The following is a 19,424-nucleotide window of genomic DNA, read 5'->3' as shown; positions in this document are numbered from 1 at the left end:
ATGGGACATGTGTTTGCCACCAGCTCCATCCCAGCCCCATGGGAAGTCCTGCAGGAAGGAGAGGTTCTTTGACCCGTGAAGAGGGACACGGTGTTAGCTTGTCTAAGCCATGTGCTGTCACAAACCGGTGGCTGTCACATGAATGGGGTGGGCACAGGACCTTGGCTTCAGGCACACCAGGTGGGAACAGATGGAACCTTCTCCTCCAGGAGCTCATCGACATGAACCAGCACCATCTGAATGCCCTTGGCGTGGGCCATGCCTCGCTGGACCAGCTCTGCCAGGTGACCATGGCCCATGGACTGCACAGCAAGCTCACTGGTGCAGGCGGCGGTGGCTGTGGCATCACACTCCTCAGGCCAGGTACCTGGGGGGTGGGCAGGGTTGCCAGCCGGGGCTCATACAAATGTTATACCTGGGCAATTCGCGTGGGAGGAGGAAGAAACCAGAGAACAGCCTCACCTCTGCTGTGTGGCCTTGGTCAAGTTAATTAACCTCTCTGGGTCTTTGTTGCTGTGTTGGTAAAATAAGGATGCTAACATCTATTTTATAAGATCGTTGTCTAGATTCAAGGAGAAAAGTGCATTTGGAACGCCTGGCATGGGGCTGGGCTGTGATAGGGGCTCATACTGTGGCGGCTGTCCCTCCCGCCTCCTTCCCTGCCAAGTCTCTCACAAGCTTGAGAAATAACCAGGACATTGTCATCACCTATGGTCAGCCTCACCCCCTCTCCCCCACTGTCATCTCTTGATGTGGCCAAGATGGGGACTGACCTTGCTACAGAACAAAGAGCTTTCTCTCCCCCTTAGTGTCTGGGGGAAAGAGCAAGGCTGGGTAATGGTGCCCAGGGCTGGCGAGGGGCTCCTGGGGGTGCTCAGTCACCACACCTGTCCTCAGGACCGGGCCCTCAGGGCTCCCACCTCCACTGCCTTCCCTTTGCCCCTCCTTCTGGTCTTTCTCTCCCCTTCTTTACCTTCTCCTCCTTCCTCTTTTTGTCCCACCTTTCCCTGTTGCTTTGCAGTCAGCCCACAGTGGCCCCAGCCGCTCCCCTCACCCTCAGTGCGCTCCCAGGCGTCAGAAAGTCAGCATGGCCTACGGCAGACTTTGACCGTTGGCTTCTAGTTCAGGGTCAGTGACGATGATGAGAGAGAAGGCTTCTGGGGCGTGTCTGCTGTGCCAGGAGCCTTACCTGCATTCTCCCGTGAAAGCCTCACAGTGACCCTCGAGGGGTAGGTATTAGCCCCATTCCCAGATGAGGAGACTGAGACTCAGAGAAGGCAAGTCACTGGTCTGAGGCCCCATGGCTGATCCGTGACAAGACCTGGTCCATGTGACTCGGGAGCCCATGATTTTAACTGTTGCTCCATAACCACCCCCCCCCCAACTCCTGAGGGTGCAAGGCTTGGTCCCGGGCCTTTTCCAGGATGAACGATCCCTAAGGGAGCGGACGATTGTGGGGTGACCTGCTGCTTTCCCTCCCCCCAGATCTGGAGCAGCCGGAGGTAGAGGCCATGAAGCAGGCTCTGACTGACTGCGGGTTTGACTGCTGGGAAACCAGCATCGGGGCCCCCGGCGTCTCCGTCCACTCGGCCGCCTCCCTGGATGCCCCCGTGCGGCAAGCCCTGGATGGTCTCTGAGAGGAGCCCGTGCCACTGCAGCCCCAAGAAGCCCCTTCCTGGAGTATTCTGGGTTCCGGAGTCGGCTTCCGTGCTGGCCAGTGGGCCCCCAGCCTCTGTGCACCAGCCTTCCCAGTGGCCGCACCCCTCCGTCCCAGCGGTGCCACCTGGAACCTGCAGTGGGCTGGGGTCCCCGGAAGACCCGGTCTGTGCTCTGCCTTCTCTTGAGCCGCCCGGGGAAGTGGGGCCATGTGGGGTCCTCTGAGATGTGAGGGGCTTCCTTCCTGTCCTCCCTGAAGCTCCCACATACCCATCTGCTTTGGGCCTCTGCGCCTTCTCAAACCCTCTGCCCACTTGGTTGGATGCTCGGGTGCAGTGTGCCTTCTCCCTCCCTCTGCCTCTGCCCTTCCACCTGTCTCTCAGGGCTCGGCCCCTCCCACCTCCTCCAGGAAGCCTTCCCTGACTCCTGGCAGGATGACCCTCATTCTACCTTCCACCTTGCACGCCCCGTGTGTTTGAACCAGTTAGCACTTGGCGTGCTCTGCTCTTCTCTCCAGCTAGACTGTGGGCTACCCAGGGGTTGTCTGGGTAGTAGTCTTTGCCTTCTGCCCTCCCATCCGAGGGTTGGCGGAAGGCATGGTCCATGTACCCAGTTTCTTCCAGTCTGTACCCACAGGACTTGCAGAAAAGATGGCAGAGGGGAAATAAAAAGTAAACCAGGGCTTCCCTCGGAGCCCAGAAAGAAGGATGGTAGTCTGATACAGTCTGCAGCCCGCCGGTGCCTGCCTCCTCTGTCCCTTCTCCGGCCACTTTCCCCGTGGAGCTCTTAGGGAGTTGAAGGAAAGAAGGGCTTTGGTTCACTCGGTTTTGTGTCTCAGGGACACAGTGGGGTTTTCCCAGATGGCCCTCAGTCCTCCCGCACAATTCCTACCTGCTTTTCCAGAAAGCGGAGTTTTAAGCTTCCTGGGTCCTGGAGTTGTGAGCACTCATGACTTCACAGACTTTTGTGAGCCTTGGAAACAAAAACCTATAGGTTCTGGAATCTTCCTTTCTTTCTGAAATTCACTGGGTGGGGGGAAAAAAGATTCAAGTGCTTGTAACCCGGTGCCTGGCACCTACCTGGCCCTATTTGAACCTTTTATTACCAGTCAAAGCTGTACATCAAAAAGCCCCCGTAGCTAGCACATTGCCGCGGGGAGCTCCAGCAGTCGGGGACCTGCGGGGTGGGCTCACAAGAAGGTGGGGGCTGGCTCACAAGAAGGTGGGGGCTGGGCAGGGAGTTCAGGATGGGGTTTAAATGGCCCTGCGCTTCTGCCCTTGGCCACTAGGGGGCAGCGGGTGCCTTTCCAGGGTCTTCACAGGGAGGGTGAGTTGGGAGCTGGCCCGAAGAGCAGAATCTGAGCTCTACACCGCCCACCCCTGCCGGCCGTGCCAGGCATCCCGGGCTGTGCCTGGGCTCACTGCCAGAGACTCCCAGCATCGCTGATGGGGGTTGCTTGCTTCTCTTCAAAACACAAATAACGCATAAAACAATGATGTTAATACTGAGCTCTTAACCATGCACTGGGCACTCTTGTAAGCACTGTAGACCCGTCATCTCTTTTCATCTGCCCCGGGCTTGGAGAACAGTTGCTAGTCTCAGCCCCATTTTATAGATCGGGAAACTGAAGCTCAGAGAGGTTGAGTAATTCAGCCAAGGCCACACAGCTAAGCCACATCAGAGGCAGCACTACAGCACCTGGCCTCAGCCCCCCGCCCCCCCCCCCCTGCGTACTTCTACCTGGACACGGGTTCGTGCGATTCTTGCTGCTTTCCATGCTTGGGCTCGTTATTTCCTCTGGATTCCGATGTACTTGGTTAGAGTGGGGCCGGGGCCTGGGTATTTTCCAAAGTTGCCCACACAGTTTGAATAAGCAGCTGGGACCTAAGGTGCTTTCTCGGGGATGCTGGTTGACAGCGTTTCCACACTGCAGGAGGCCAGCCTGGGAGCTCCCCAGGGGCTCCCAGAGATGCCCATAGCAGGTGTCCAGGGTCCTTGAGACCCTCCCTCTTTCTCACTCCCGGGCGGCTGTGTGTGTCTCTCCGTGAAGCAGCCACCTGCAAGCCTCGGCCAGGACAGCCTCACCCCAGCCACCATATGGGCCTGGCAGCGCCCACCCCTGGCCAACGATCTCTTGCATGGCGTTAGCAGACAGTTTGCATTTGCAGGGAGTGTTCCCCCCTTCTTGCCTGGGGTTCTCACTCCCAGCTGCACATCAAAACCACCCTGGAATGCCTGCCTCACCCCCCACGTGTTCTGATTGAACTCATCTCAGCGGGACGCAGTCCTGGGTAGTTTTCAAAAGCTCCCAGGTGCTTCTTCTAATGCGGGGCCAGGGCTGAGGACCCTGAACTAGATGACCCCAAAGGTCAGTTAAGCTCCGCCCCGGCTTCCGGTCCCCTCTACCACCCATTAGCCACGTGACCTCAGCCTGGCCAGTCCACCTCGGGCGGCCACAGACTCCTCCCTGGAAGGTGGAAAAACTAGTAATCCCCACCCGAGAGAGGTGAGTGAGTGAGAAAGTGCACGTGAAGCCCGCGGCTCGGTGCGGGGCACCCAGCAGGTGCTCGTAAATGAGCTGCGTGATACCCGGCCCAGTGGGCCGCAAGCCCGCGGGCCTCCCAGAGCTCAGAAGTTTCGGAGCGGTGCGCAGAGCCGGTTAGAAGCACCCAGCCCAGTTTGTGCAGACCCCCTAGATTGAGACCCCGGGGGTCGCTGCTGGAGAAACAGCCACCTTTCCAGCCTCGCTCCTGGCTCCCTCCCTGAGGAGGGGGTCACAGAAGCCCCGGCGCCTGCTCTGCCAGCCAGAGGTGGGCAATTTCTCAAGTCAGCATTTGGACCGCTCCCAGCGTCTGCAGCCCACTGCGGATTTAACACCCGCCCTCACAGCCTCAAGTTCGCCATTTCCCCGCGCTGGCAGAGGTCTCACGTGGCGAGACAGGCAGCAAATATTGTGACTCACGGCAGATAGAGTAGCTGCTGTGGTTTGCACCCGTGTGCTCTCTGTCGGGGAGGATTTGCTCCCCGCGGACGGATGGACGGACAGATTGACAGACGGCTGGCAGCCTGTGGAGGTAGGGAGCTGGCGGCAGGTCAGCGCGCCCAGGCGGGCCCCATCCTGCCATCCCAGTGTGCTTGGGCCAGTCCCTTTGCCCAGGGGTTAAGCCTACGATATGTCTACACCCTAATTCCCAGGCCATAGTTACAGTTCCCCCTAATTGTCGCCCAAACTCCCAGAATCCTCTTTAGGACCATACATGTGGCTGTTACCGCCCTAAATTCTCTCTCTCGCTCTCTCTTTTTTAAAAGATATTGTCAGAGAGAGAGAGTGCACAAGCAGGGGGAGCAGCAGGCAGAGGGAGAAGCAGGTTCCTGATGCAGGGCTCGATCCCAGGACTCTGGGATCATGACCTGAGTGGAAGGCAGACACCTAACCGACTGAGCCACTCAGGCATGCCCCTAAATTCTCTTTTAGTCTACACAGCAGCCCTTTTTTCTCCGTTACACAGCCTACTACTCAAGAGACCCAGCCCGTTATCCCGCAGATATGTCCCATCGACTGGGTTCATCGTTCAGTCAACCCCCTCCTGGTGCTCGGTCAGGTCCGCTAACAGCCAACCTTCCAGAGCACCTGCCCCACGCCCAGCACGGCGCCTCGTGCTTCGTAGGCCTTACCCCTGCGAACCTGCTCAGTTCAGTGAAATAGGTATCATTCTCCCCATTCTGTTGATGAGTGAACTGAGGCCCACAAGGCAAGCAAGCGACAGTAGAATTTGAATCCAGGTGTTTGTGACTTCAGAGCCTTGTCCTTAGTGACTCTTCTGCACTGTCCCCAGGAGATGACCAGGGACGTCCCAAAGCCCCCTCTCCAATCCCCGCCTAATCGTCATAGCTGAGTGGTCACTTCCACCCCAGAGGTGCCGGCTCAGCTCACCCCTCCTGCCCCCTTGGCCATCCTTGCTGCCCATACCTTGGACCCCCGTGGCCCTGCCAACACTGCAAACAGGCCAAGTGACTGCACTGCCTCTCTCGGAACTGCCCACAGCCCTGTGAACCCCGACACTGGGTTGAACAGGTGCCGCACCCCTGTGTCTTCTCCACGCAGAAGCAGACAAGGGCCCGTGTCTCCACTGTCACCCAGAGAACGTCTAACTACGATTAGAATCCAAAAGCGTCAGGGTTAGGGGGACCCTTGGAGATCACACAGTCCAGTGTCTCATTTGCTGTGATGGGGAACAGAGGCCCGGAGGGGACAAAAGACCTGCCTAAGGTCACCCAGTGGGCCACCTTTTGGTTTTCTCCTCACAGCTGAGGTAGCACGGCACTTGGAATCCAGAGACCTGTCTCAGGGCCTAGCTTCTATCCCTGCTGACTTCGTGGCCTGGGGCAGGGGCTTCCCTCTGGGCCTCAGTTTCCTCGAATGTAAAATGCCAGGCAGTGTGCTCAACCCCTCCGATGATAATCATAGCTCTGGTGCAGGTGGGGTAGGACCCCAGTCCCTTATCTGAACCCGTGGGGCCATGTGACTTTGGAACTCCGACTTTGCGGTTTTAGGGGATAGACTGCCCGGGTTCCATCTCTCAGGGCCCCTGGGGCAACACCACTCCAGAGCCTGCAGCGAAATGTGTGAAGAGGAAAGATCGTAGGGAATAGGTCAGCCCAGGTTGCTTGCGCGGCCAGGTGACCTTAGGTGCCAAGCTTCTGGGCTTTCAAGCATCTTGGAATTGTGGGCCTGGGTAAATTCTCCCATTTTGCAGAGAAGCAGACCCGCACTCCCTCAGGGAGAAGTTCAGTGACTCGCCCAAGGCCTCGGACCTGAGAGGGGTGAAGCCCGGCCTTGAACCCCATCCGACAGGCTGGATACACCTCCCTCACTGCGGAGTCTGCCCAGACCTGTCTTTGTCTGGTCGGAGTGACAGGGCTGTGCACCTGCCAGCCAGCGGGGGCTCAGATGTGCCCCTGCGTGGTGCAGGCTGAGGGCCAGGGCCGCTGGGCCCCGGGTACGCTGGCTCAAGCTAGTAAATCACATCAGAGTCGGTCAGTCCTACTTTTTTCAAGTCTGTAATGTGACAAACCGACTGCAGAAAATGGGCCAGTGGGGCCCTGGGGTGGAGAGGGGGCGGTCTGCTTCTTCCTGCAAACCGAGGAGGGGCGGGGCAGGAATTGGGCAGCCACAGCCTGAGGGAGAGAGAAAGGCCCTTCCCTGTCCTCCTGGGCCACCCCCAACCCCCTCTTAGCAGTGGGGAGAAGGGGGAAGGTCCGAATGCCCCCATTGTCACCACCCTCATGGGCTAACAGAGTGGGGGAGCTGCCTAATGACACAGACCGGGGAAGAGAGGAGAATTGGACTCTTTTTTACAGGCTCCCCTGCCAAACCCCTCCCCGGCTCGGGAGATGAACTGAGTCTGTTTTCATACAGTGTTTTAAATCTGATAACGAAAACATCCATTTCGAGGCATTTGCATAATGCACTGGCTGAGGCCGAGGTGTCACCTGAATGCTGATGGGGGCACTGGGCTGAACCTGGCCTCTCTGGGCCCCTGAGCCTCCTCCCTGCCTGGGGACAAAGGAGCTGCCCTCCTCCCCACCGGGCCTGGCCCTGAGCTCCCGGATGTTCTCATTCAGCAAACGCTAAATGTGCACCTGCTAGCTGCCAGGACCGGGGCGGAGCTCTGGGGAAGCCAGGTGGCTGGTAGGGCTGCCTAGGTGACCCCAGGGCACCCCGGCCTGTGGCTCTGGGTGCCTTCACACCCATTCCCTCCACCTATACCCCCAGCAAGCCTGTGAGGAAAGTGTGGGGAGCCCCGTTTTACAAGAAACTGAGGCTGGTGTTGGGAGTGGTTGGCGGGGGGCGTCCTGCCCCAAGCCACGAAGTCAGCAAGGGCAGAAGCTTGTCCTGATAGGTCTCTGGGTTCCAAATGCACTGCTCATTCTCTGACACCCCGGCTGTGAAGAGAAAACCAAAAGGCAGCTTGCTGTGGGAACTTAGGCAGGTATCTTGCCCTCTCTGGGCCTTGGTCACCCCATCCATGGAGTGCCCTCCTGTGCCAGCAGCTCTGCCGTCGTGCCCTCATTTCCTCTTGCCAGTGATCACTATTTTGTGTCTCTGGGGTCAGGGAGGCCTGGCCTTGTCCTGTGGCCGATCACCTGTAGCTGTGGGACTTGGGCTGGCCACACCCCCTCTCTGAGCCCGGGGTTCCTTGCCTGCGCAGTGGAGATGCCGGGCAGCAATGCACATTACGTGGAGCCTGGAGCCTGGTGCATCCAGTGAGCGGGAGCTGCTGTCATCATCCGAGATGGGGGAAACTGAGGCTTGGAGTAGGGACATGACTGCCTGGAGGCAGCCAAGCTGCGATTGGAACCCAGTAGCTTCTGGCTACAGAGCCCAGACTTCTTCCACTTTCCTTGCCAGGCGAGGCCAGGTTTTCCAGTCTGTTTCCGGAGACACAGGATTGGCAGAACTCGGGGTGAGGAGGTAGGTTCGGCTGAATGGCCTCACACTCCGTGGTCCCCAAGATCAGTGATCGTCACGGGTCTGGGAGTTTGGGGATGTGGGCTCTGGAGGAAGAGGCTCCCCTTGGACCAAGCACCTGCCTTCTGTTACCAGGACAGGAGCCCCATTTCCTCTGTGCCCCCTTTGACTTTCACAGGGCAGGGGCGGCTCCTCACTGCAGCCGGGCTGGAGGTGGGGAGCATGTGTAAAGGCCCTCTCGTCGGCCCACGTTAGCGCCCCTTGGTGCATGTGGCTGACCTTGTCGTTGGTGGGTGTAGACTGGGAGGGCATTTACCCCAGGTTCCCATGTCCTGACTCTCTGAGGCAGGTCCACCATTTGAGAGGGGGTGTCCTTCCATCGAGAGCATTCTCCAATAGAGCTGAAGGACCTCCGCTCTGTAGATGGGGAACCAGAGGTGCAGAAGAATGGTGAGCCACCCATGGTCATGAAGCGTGTCTGTGGCAGAGCTGGGACCTGAACCCAGGTCTCATGACTGTCTGAGGGCGCTGGTTTGAGATGGAGCATTCCAGTGGCCAGAGCTACAGACATGTCCTTGCTTGCCCTAGGAGAGGCTAGGACCCCAGAGCCGGCTCCCAGGAGGGCTGACAGCACACGCACAGATACAGGAGTCTAAATGGGCTTTGATGGGGAACAGAGAGGGGAGGCATGGTGGGCCAGAGTCAGGACCCCCTCTCTCCCCATCTGCCTCACGTGGTTGAAGAACACACTGTCCACAAGTTGGGAGATTTCTGAAATGCTGTGTGACGTAGACAAGTGGCTTCCCCTCTCTGGGCCTTGGTTTCCTCTCATTCCTGAAGATATTTCCAGCCCCATGAGAAGTGCCCTGGAGTTTTCCACCTACCCCTCAGCACCCCTCCAGGGAACCCTACCCACTGGGCGGCCACACGCCTGCAAACCTCCAGGGCCCAGGCAGGTGACATGGTTGGTGGGATCAGGCTGGGGGGGGCGGCGGAGAATGTGGTGCCCCCACCCCAAGCTCCAGCCGTTCGTTGCTCTGTGGTTGGTGGACCCACTGTGGTCCAACCAGTTTTTAAAGAGCATTCAGAATCTAGATTTTTGGATAAAATACCCTGTTTTTAAAATACTGTCAACCAATAAAGAAAAACCAATTACAAGAAAAACTCAAACGGCCAAACCAGGCTCTTCTTCTGCCGACGGAAGACCGCCCGGGGTTGAGACCTCTTTCAGAGACCGTCTCCCCCTGGCTTTGGAGAGTGAGCTCGGGAGTGGGGGCACCACCTGTGGGAGGGCACCCTGCCTCCAGTGGAATCTGATTACCCCTTGGCGCCCCCATGAAATGGCAGGCGGGCGGGGGGGTGGGGGCGGGCGGGGGCGCCAGAGGTTGGGTTGAGAGCTCTTCCCCGGGAGGCACAGATGGTATTTTTTTTTTTTTTTATCAGAGTCAGCACTGGCTTCTTTCTGCTCTGATGAATAGATTCTAAAGAGGCAGTGACATTATTCGAGATAACAGAGGGAACAGAAAAAGGGTCAGCAATGGAGAGAAAATGGCAGAGCCAGCAGATAAAGGGGAGGCCGGAGGGGGCGGAGTGCCCTGGCTGGGGTGCCCCCACCAGCCCCCCTCCCTGCAGCGGGGGGCTGGAGTGCAGCCCGGACAGAGCAGGGGAGGCCCAGCCAGCTGCTCCCGCCTGCTCGCCCCGCATCCCGCCTCCGTGGCCCGGCTGCCCATTCCGCCTTTTCAATTCGATTCAATTAGGCCTCCCCGCTCGGAAGCTTGTCTCCTCTGATATCCAGTTTAACTGACAGGGGATTAGAGCTGTTTGTATTACACACACACTCTCAGGCCGCTAAACCTCCGGCAGAGCCCAGGGACCTGGGTTATTTATGGAGCCCGAAGTACCGTTCCTCTTAGACCTGCTTCCTTTGGGGGGGGGTGTCACTGGGGGCCCTGGTGTCTGCTGCACAGCCCCCACGCCCACCCCACCCAGACCCCTCCACTCCAGGCCTGGGCAGTGGAGAGAAAGAGCCCAGACAGAACTGGATCGGCATCCCAGCTCTGTCGCTTGCTGGCTGTGTGGCCTTGGACAAGCACCTTCACCTCTCTGAGCCTCAGACAACCAGCTCACCAGGTGATCTGTGGGGCTTAAGGCAAGTAACAGGTGTCGGGCATGGAGCACGGGGCCTGCTTATTCACTCTGTGCATTGCCTCAACATTGAGTGACACCTCGTGCCAGGCGCTGGTCTGAGTCCCCAAGGAAGTCAGTCTGAAGGGGCCAAGCAGACCCCGTGCCTCCCTTCAGGAAGCGTACATTCCAGGGCAGGAGATAGGAAACAAACAGACTCGCGGGGCTACGTGAGTCCATGTAGGGAGTGCTGGGCACATGACAGCAGAGACGGTGACCATGACAAGGCTAATGCCACCACAGGGCTTTGCCCCTGCTGTTCCCTCTGCCGGGAACGTGCCGGCCACCTCCCATCTCGGCCTTTGATTTATTTCCAATTGTGCAGGCACTTATTGGGACATCACCTGTCACCCCAAGAAACCGCCAGCCCCCTGAGGGCGGGTGTCCCCGCTGTCTTGCTCACTGCTGTCTCCCCAAGTCTAACACAGTGCCTGGCACATAAAAGCTGAAGGTTTTCTGAATGAATGAATGAATGAATGAGGAGAAGGAAAGTAGCCAGGAAGTGGCCCCTCTTCCCTGCAGCACCGATGGCTACCCTGCTCTGCTGTGAGGGGCGGGGGGGGGGGGCACTTGGCTGGCCCGGCCTTCCAGAGGGGTTTGCTGGGTTTGGGAAAGGGTGGGGGTTGGGATCTTGTCGGAAAGGGGTGGGGTACTTCCTTTCTTATCTTCTCTTCACTCAAAGGGCCAGAAGGGCCTCCACAGACCTTCCCTCTCCGGAGGCCAGGGCACTGGTGAGACAAATAGCATTTCTAAAGTCCTTTGAAGTGCTGGGCTGGAAGGCCCCAGGCGTAGGAAATGTCCTCATTGTTGGGGAAGGGGGTGATGCTGCCAGCACCTGTCTGTGCCCCCTTCCTCACTCCATTTACCAGACTTTGGGGGCCCCTGGCCCCGGGGCAGTGCAGGTCTGGCCTTTTATCAAATTCGGGGCAATAAAATCACAGCCGTCACTTCCTGCACACGTTCCTCACATCAGGCTTGTGCTTTTCATTCTCAACACGGTTCTCTGCGGTGGGCATAGTCCCCATTCTCCAGAACAGAAAACCGAGGCTCCGAGTTGTGGTGGGGTGTGCCCAATGTCACCCAACCGGGCAGGATGGGAGCTGGGGTGGAGCCCAAGACTGAGGTTGGACACCTGCTCGTCCATCTGACTGCTGCGTACCAGGCACCTTCTTGTGCTTTGACGCCTGACATGCTGAGGAGTGGGTATTCTGTCCCCCCGTCTGCAGAGGGGAAACCAAGGCTCAGAGAGGTGAAATGTGTGGGCCTCAGCCTCACAGCCTGTTCGAGGCAGAACCAGGTGGAAATAGGTCCACCCGACTCCAAATTCAGTTTGTAGTCTCTGCCCTGCACTCTCCTCCTCAGCTCAGATGCCCAGATTGTTCAGTGTATTAGGCCCTGAGTGGGCGATGAGGGCTTCAGATCGATGGAGCAGCAGTTGTTGAGTCCTTCAAGAGCCCCTGAAGTATGACACAGTCCATGCTGGTAAGGGAGGTGTCATCCAGTTGGGAGGTAACATATTAATATGTAAAGAGTTATAAGAATTAAATGACAAGTAGTTGCAGGAATTAAATTACAAACACTCTCACAAGGGTGAATGTATGATTCACCGATTTAACTGATTCTGAGGAGTTGGTTAGGGAAGCTAGCCTTGAAGGACACACAGATTTTGGAAAGGGAAGTCCACGTGATATCTTAGAATTACAATGAATCAATCATTAAATGACAATAACCATTAATAATCATTATAATTAGGCTCCAAGTTACAGGTCTTACTGTTCCCATTTCACAGCTAAAGACGCTGAGGCTCAGAAAGATGAAGCGATGTGCCCAAGACCAGCCGGGCGGTAAGTGGAACTCGAGCCCAGACCCTCTGACCCCAAAGCCAGCTTCTCTCCCTCAACCCTGGGTAATATTACAGGATGTCACAGGCAAGAGGCTGCCCAGGTCTAAATGGCTGGGCTAACATTGCTTCCCAGAGTGAGCTTCTTGGTCAAGGAAGCCAGTGCACATACTACCTAAGTTCAAACAATGTGCTGGGCCCTGGGGTCCCAGGGGTGAACGAGACCCCTCCCTGCCTTCCAGGGCTCACAGGGCAGAGCCAGATAAACAAACTGGCAATGACAATAAAGAGCAGCATGAGTTATCATGGGAGCCCAGGAAGGGGTGGTACACATCCCAGCTGGTGTGTGGGAAGGGGATCACGGAGGGCTTCCTGGAGGAGGAGGTGCGGGACAGTATTTTGGCTGAGCTGAGAGGTGAGGGAGGGCATTCCTGGCAGCAAAGACACTGAGTTGAGCAGTGCTGGAGCACGCGCAGAGAAGCCACATGTGGTTCGGTGTTCAGATGGCACCTGGAGCCAACACAAGGCAAGGTTTATCTTGAGGGCGCTGGGAGCCAGGGCGGGAATTAGGCACAGGAAGGCAGGTCGCTGCTGTGCTTTAGAAAGTGGTCTGGCTGTGGCATGATGGATGGAGAGGTGAGAGACAGCAATGTCTGGAAGGGGCCAGTGGCCTTTGAGACAGATGGAGTGGGGGAGACTGATGGGAAGATAACCAGGGTGCCTGGAGAGCCCTTCCAGTTTTGGGGGTCCAGTTTGTCTCCTCTGTTCAAGGAGGAGGTACACCCCTTTTCTGATAGTCTCCTGCCAGGGTGGGGCCTCAGCTGATTCCCTAGTTGCATGGGTGACCTTTGCATTAGTGCCCTCGGGCTGCCATAGCCAAGTATTGCAGACTGGGAGGCTGGAAACAAGACAAATGTATTCTCACACGGTTCTGGAGGCCAGAAGTCTGAGAGCTGGGTGTCAGCAGGGCCAGGCCCCCCTAAGACTCTGGGTGGAATCCTTCCTTGCCTCCTCCAGCTCTGGGGGTGGCCGCCAGTCCCTGGAATCCCTCGGCTCGTAGGTACACCCCTCCACTCTCTGTGTCTATGGCCACACGGTGGCTTCTCCCGCTTCTCCCTGTGTCTCTGTCTCATGTGACATTTCCCCTTCTTCTAAGGATACCAGTCACATGGGATCTGGGGCCCACCCTAATCGCCTCATCTTAACTCAATGACATCTGCTAAGATCCTATTTCCAAATAAAGTCACACCCACAGTTACCAGGGTTTAGGGCTTCACCATGTCTTTTGGGGGGCACAGTGGAACTCATAACACCCTTAAGGGCAGGAATTTTCCTGGTTCCCTTCTTCATCTGCCAGCCCCAGCACAGAGCCTGGTGCATGTCAGCGCTTGATGGAGGGGGTGGGTCATGATGAACGTTATGGAGTCAGGACGTCCAGCCTCTCCACCATGCTGACCCCCACTCCTCTGACAACTGCAGCAGCCCCAGCCCAGCCAGCATCTGGGCGAGACAGGTCTCTGGGGCCGCCTTACCCGTGGGTTGGTCTCCGAAAGAAGTGGTGTTGATGTCAGCAGATGCATGTCACTTTCCTTCCCCAGCAAAATCTCAACTGTCAGAGTAAGTGAAATAGTCATTGCCTATCCCTGCTTTTGAGATTTTATTGACAGTTTCATTGTCACCCAAAAAAACCTCCTTTTCTCCGTTGGCATTTTCATCAGGTGATTCTGGGGGCAGGAGGAGGATGCGGGGCTGGCTCCTGAAAACAGGTTTTGGCAGGTGGTGGCCGCTGGTTCCCCTGGCCCGGGGTCAGCAGGGACAGGGGACCCCCATGGTGGGCTCCACCATGCCTTGGCTCCAGCCAAAGACTGCTTGGTACCCCCTCCAGGGGGCAGGAGGGAGATGAGAGACCAGAGGGCAGAGGGCCACTGGAAATAGCCACGGTGGCCAGTTGGGGCAGCCCAGGCCCCTTGGTGCATCTTTAGGCCCCTCTCCTCCCCTCCCTGGTGGGATTAGGGAGGCATCGGGGGTCTGGGGTGAGAGCGTGCAGGATCAGACCCCCTGGGTGCTTTCCCAGCTCAGCGATACGTACTTTAGGGCAAGTACTTTGTCCTACAGATCCTCAGTGGCCCCATCTGTTAAATGGGAGTAGTAACAGGTAGCTTCCATTGGCTGAGGCTTCATCTGGACCAAATACCCAGTATCCGGTTCGGTCCTCACCAGAACCCAGGGAGCTGCGTACCATCAGGACCCTCACGTGAATGATGCAGGGAGGTGAGGCGGCCTGGCCAAGGCCGCCACGGCCTGGAAGTGGCAGAAGTGGTTTGAACGCAGGCTTTGAGACTCCCAGCTGGGCTGTGACTCAGCTCGTCGGATTCGTGGGAGAATGCAGGCAGCAAGGTGACACAGCATTAGCACGTAGGAAAAAGCTGTCTGCCATTCCTATGATCGTTGTCCTTGCTGGCGTTAGCGTGCACGGAATTGGCCCCTTGGCAGCCCCCTGTCCTTAGGACTCTCTAGACATCACTGGGTGGCGCTGGCCCTGGGGGCCTGGAGCCCGCTCAGGGGGGCCTAGGGGCTGAGGCCCCAGCCAGGAGTTCGACCCTGCTCCATGCCCACCCCTTCCCTGGCCCCCAGCAGAGCTGCAGTGTGACGGTCAGTGACCAGGTAGGCAGCTGGCCCCAGCGTCAGGCCCAGGCCTTGCAACGCCGCGTCACCATATCCAAGCCACACAGATGGGGCCCGGTGAGCCGCTTTGGGCTGCCAAGCCAGGCAGGTGAATAGAATACAGTAGTTAAAACAATGGATTCTGGAGTCAACTAGAGCTGAGTTTGAGTTCTGGCGTGGCCACTGCTGGCCGGGGACGAGTCACTGAGCCTCGGCCTCACGCTCTGTACTGTGAGATAACAGAAGGGCCCCTTGGAGGGGCAAGGCCGAATGCTACTGCCCAGAACGCATCAGTGCGAGGCTTGGCACACCGCAGAGAGAAGACACGATCTCAGCACATAAGGGCTCCGTCAAGATCTCAGGCTCCAAACCCCTGCAGGTGCACGGGGGGTCACTGACTGAGCCCCCCCCCCCCCCCGCCACCTTGCTCCGCAGAGTCGCGGCTTGCTTCTGGGCCTCCGGGCTCCCGGTCCACCTCCCTGCCCGGCTTCTCGGCTGAGCCCCTGCGGGCCCCGGCCTGCCCTCCTCCCTGCGTCTCGGGCTCCCGCGGCTTCCAGAACCCGAGCCGCGGGCCCGCAGCGAGGACTGCCATTCTCCCTCTCCCCGGCACACTGAAGGTTTTGAAAGTTAAAGTATTACCGTTGGCTTTGTTGTTGCCTAACTCCGACAGACAAATTGAGAACCAGTTGTCAAAATGTCAGTGCACAACAAATCCACAGGCAAACCGAGTACAGCGCTCTGTGGTGTATAATTAAACAAAAAATCCCTTCTAGAAATTTCAGCACGCGTTGGTTCCACTTTATATTTGTCTGTGTGATTAATAAAGGCAGCTAATTTTCAGACTTTAAAAACAGCTAGAAAATAGCTCCTAATTACATATTAGGCTCCTCGCGGCCCCCGCTGAGCTCCGCCGGCATTGGTGGGCCGGAGAATTTAGCAGAGCCTTAATTGCATTCTGAGCGTCATCTAATTTTAGTTAAATGTAATGTAATCAGCAGCAGATGTCTGAAATAAAATATGAATTATGAATATGATGAAATTTCATTCTTGAATAAAAAAGTAATTTGCTATTTAGTTCATTAAAGTCTTGGAGGTTTATCAGGAACAGGTCCATACAGCCCGGCGAGGTGATGTCGTCAGTGATATTGGGGAGAAAGAGAGAAGCCCCAAAGGGATGGGAAACTTTATCCAGGAGCGACCGCTCTGGATCAGTTACTGTGGGGCGTGGGGGAGGGCGCTGCGTCCACTCCAGGCCGCTGACGACTCCCTCGGGCCCTTGGAGGTGGGCCCAGGGTTTGGGGGAAGGGGGCTTGGAGTGGGAAGCCGTGGGTGCCCCTGAGGCCCGTGCCACCCCCCGGCATCCCACCCCATCTCCTTCCCACCCAGGGCTAGTCCCCCCTGGCGTTGGAGATGAGCGTGGAGGGCTTGTTCCTGGTGACAAGGCCAGGCTTGGTGACGCCGTGTAATACAGAGATTGGCATCTCAGGGCAGGATCTCAGTCTCGGCCTCTTGCTGTCTGGGCAACTTAGGGCCTCAGTTTCCCTTTATATAAAACGGGGATGATAAGAGCATCTATGAGACGCTCTGAGCACAGCCTGGAATGTGGCAAAGCCCCTGTTCGGTGTTGGCTGTGGCTGTCAGCGTTGTTATTCGTTGTAGAATCATAGTCAATCGGTATTAAAAGGCCTTCTTTTGTTTTGTCTTTAGAAGCGGCCCGGGATGCAGAAATGATAAAATCTATTTTGTTTTTTAGCTGAGGCTCAGAGAAGTTAAATAATCCTACAGTAATTGCTGGAGCTGGGATCTGAACTGGGGGCCATCCCAGCTCCCAGTGTTTTCCCCTGCATCCCGGAGCAGTGCTGGGAGAGCTGGCCCAGGGGTCATAGGCTAAAGATTCTGGAACGAGGCTGGGCAGGAGGCAGGAGGGAACAGGGCTCATTGCTCCAGATTCGGGACAGAGAGAGGCGAGTACAGGGTGGGAGGCAGGGCTGAGGGTTGAGGCCAGCATCCTGGGCTCTGCCAGCAGCCACTCTGGGCAGGTGGGGGGCTGGGGTGGGGGGACAGAGGCTGCCTCTCTACCCCCGCTTCACACGAACCAATAATTTTCTGCAATTATCTGGAAAAGATTAATTAGCAAAGTGCACCATATTGACTCGAGGCTGTCCTGGCGATCGATAAACTCAGGAGAGTCTCCCAGGTGCCTGGAGAAAGGACCAGAACTTGAAAGTGGGGAGAGAAGCCCGGCTTTGACAGGTCTGAACCTAGTTTTCCAGCCCTGGGGAAGGCTACTCAGCTTCAGGGGTTGGGGCCCGGCTCTGTCTGACATCCTGTTGGCTTGGAGCAAGTAAGTCCTTTGTCTCTCTGAGCCTCAGTTTCCCCATGTGTAACACGGGAGCTGGGTTGCCCTGAGCCGAGGACCTTCCTTCTGTTCCCGTAAGTTCTGGAAGGAGAGCAGGCTCCCCAGGGGTATAGGGGACGGTGGGGCAGCCTCTTCTCTAGGGCTCCACTTCTCTTTGCTGACCTGGCCGCCTGCTGGGGGCCAAGGAAGCATCAAGCATCCGCCACGGCTGCCTTTCGAAGGTGAAGGAGAGCATCTGGTGCTTCCAGAGAGCCGGGAAGGTGCAGCGGCATAGAACTGCCTGCTGGTTCTGGTTTCTGGCTGGGGCAGAGCCGAGTGTGTGCTGGATGGGGTTTAGAAGGGCAGGATTGGAGTCAGGTGGACTCATTTCAAATCCAGACTGCCCCCCTCCCCCGCTGACGGCCCCCCGCAGTCTCCTGGCCTCTCTGGGCCTCAGAGATCTCCTCTGAGATTGGCGGCAGAGAGTTTTCAAGGGGCCAGTGGATGCCAACAGCCCGGCCCCTCCAAGCCCGGCACGGAGCGGGTGTGGGGCGGACGGAGGCTGCCTGCACAACGGACCAGGTGTCCACTCTCCCGCATCTGCGGGCATCCAGGCAGGACATGGTGAGTCACTCGGAGGGCACAGGTGAAGAGAGTTCAGGAAAGGGAGTTCTTGTAGGAAGGGGCAGACCACCAGGGCCTGGGAACAGCAGGGACCTCCCCCAGACCTGAAGGAACAGAAATGGAGCTACCACGGCGGGTTTGTTTCTGGCCCTGTCCCCCAGCAGGATCAGGAACTTCGTTAGGAAGTGTCTGACCTGGGTTTGCAAATTGTACTTGCTTGTTGTGTTCATGTTCACCTGTAGTGATTTTTAGTTTGGTTGTAAAAATATTAACAGAAATATTAACCCTGAGTGGAAATGAGAAGTTTTTTTTCCCCCAAACTACTTCCAGGTGTTAAAACTTGTAATAAAATCGAAACTCATTGGTTTTTCTATGCCTTTTGAACTTTTGTAATTGAGTTTTGATCACATTTTGTATTAAAGTGGCCAACACATGGCTGCTCTTACTGTGAAAAAAAAAAAAAAAAAAAAAAAGAAATGGAGCTACCAGAACCCAGTATTTGGGGAGGCACGGAGGGAGTGCCATGAGGCAGGAGCTGTGGGCTCCAAGGGGCACAGCCTTTCTCCAGCCCCCCTGTCTCCCATGGGATGGTCTCTCCTGGAAGCCCGTGGAGGTCAGCTTCCCAGGGCATGGAGAGGAAAAGTGCGGACAGGTGGAAGGTAGACAGGGGAAAAAGGGAAAAACCCACCACAGCCCTCATCCTGGGAATTTGGAAACGTTTTGGAGGGGAAGGGGGGAGGCTTCCAGGTGGGAGTGGGGACAAGGGAGTCCTAAGCTGGCATGGTCTTCACCCCACATGGCTGCTGCCAGGTCCCATGTGCCTGTCCCCAGGGCTCCTCCCGTCTCTCCACAGGGCCTCACCCTGCTGATAAGAATCTCGCTTTATATCTGGTGCTCCCCAAACAGTGCTCCGTGGGAGTTGGAGAGGATGGCCAGACAGGCCTGGGTTCACCGGTTCCCAACGGACTTGTGTCCTGGGCTTAGCAGCTTCACGTCTGTGAGGTCAAAGAGGCCATATCCGCAAAGTCAAGGCGCAAAGCACAGTGCTCGACACACCGTAGGTGCTCTGGACCCCAGCTGCTTCCTCCCTCTGCCTGTCCACTTTCCAATAAGCCTCCGTGGCGTCACGAGTTTGTCTAATAGCGCCTGGGCTCCTGCCACGTGCCAGGCCTGCGCCAGGCCCCGACCCGAGCTGCAGAGAAACCGAGAATCATTTGTCCTGCAGTGAAAACTGACAGAGCATCTCCTACAAGCTCGGCTCTGGGGACACAGCGGTGACAAGACAGTGCTGGACTCTGCCCTTGTGAGGTCCACAGCATCTCAGGGAGGCAGACTCCAGGCTGGCATTTCCAGAGTCTGGGTGCTGTGTCGGGGGTGGCCCAGAGGGCTGCAGGGTGGGTGCCCAGGCATCCTCAGCAGTCCAGATCTAGGAAAGAGACCCCTCCTGTATGCTCAGCCCGGGAGCTGGGGGGCTGTCCCTGGACGGCGAGCATAGTGTACAAAGCCCCAGGAGGTGGGTCCCGGCACAGAGAGCCCCCGGAAGGCTGGACGGCTCACCCAGGTGCCTCCCCCCCCCCGCCCTGCCCTCACCGGTCTGTTCCCCACCTCCTCACCTCCTTCCAGGCCCGGAGGCCACCAGCCCGCCA

The 19,424-nt window shown here is 57.3% G+C and overlaps 1 protein-coding gene across 4 annotated transcripts in view; it reads left to right on the top strand.

Moving 5' to 3' along the window:
* The window catches only part of MVK (mevalonate kinase), a 50,459-nt gene that overhangs the window by 18,287 nt on the left and 12,748 nt on the right, over positions 1-19,424 (top strand). For 2 of the 4 annotated variants that reach the window (XM_026515078.4, XM_044389917.3), the window contains exons 10-11: positions 210-363; positions 12,102-12,156. In XM_026515078.4, the coding sequence (XP_026370863.3) occupies positions 210-363; positions 12,102-12,156 (209 nt within the window). Of the gene's footprint in view, positions 1-209; positions 364-1,485; positions 2,362-12,101; positions 12,157-19,424 lie in introns of those variants that run through there. The other 2 variants (XM_026515079.4, XM_057306051.1) reach the window with 1 other exon arrangement.

Source organism: Ursus arctos, unplaced genomic scaffold, assembly GCF_023065955.2.
Source record: "Ursus arctos isolate Adak ecotype North America unplaced genomic scaffold, UrsArc2.0 scaffold_34, whole genome shotgun sequence".
Classification (NCBI taxonomy): domain Eukaryota; kingdom Metazoa; phylum Chordata; class Mammalia; order Carnivora; family Ursidae; genus Ursus; species Ursus arctos.
This window is presented reverse-complemented; position numbering and strand designations above follow the sequence as displayed.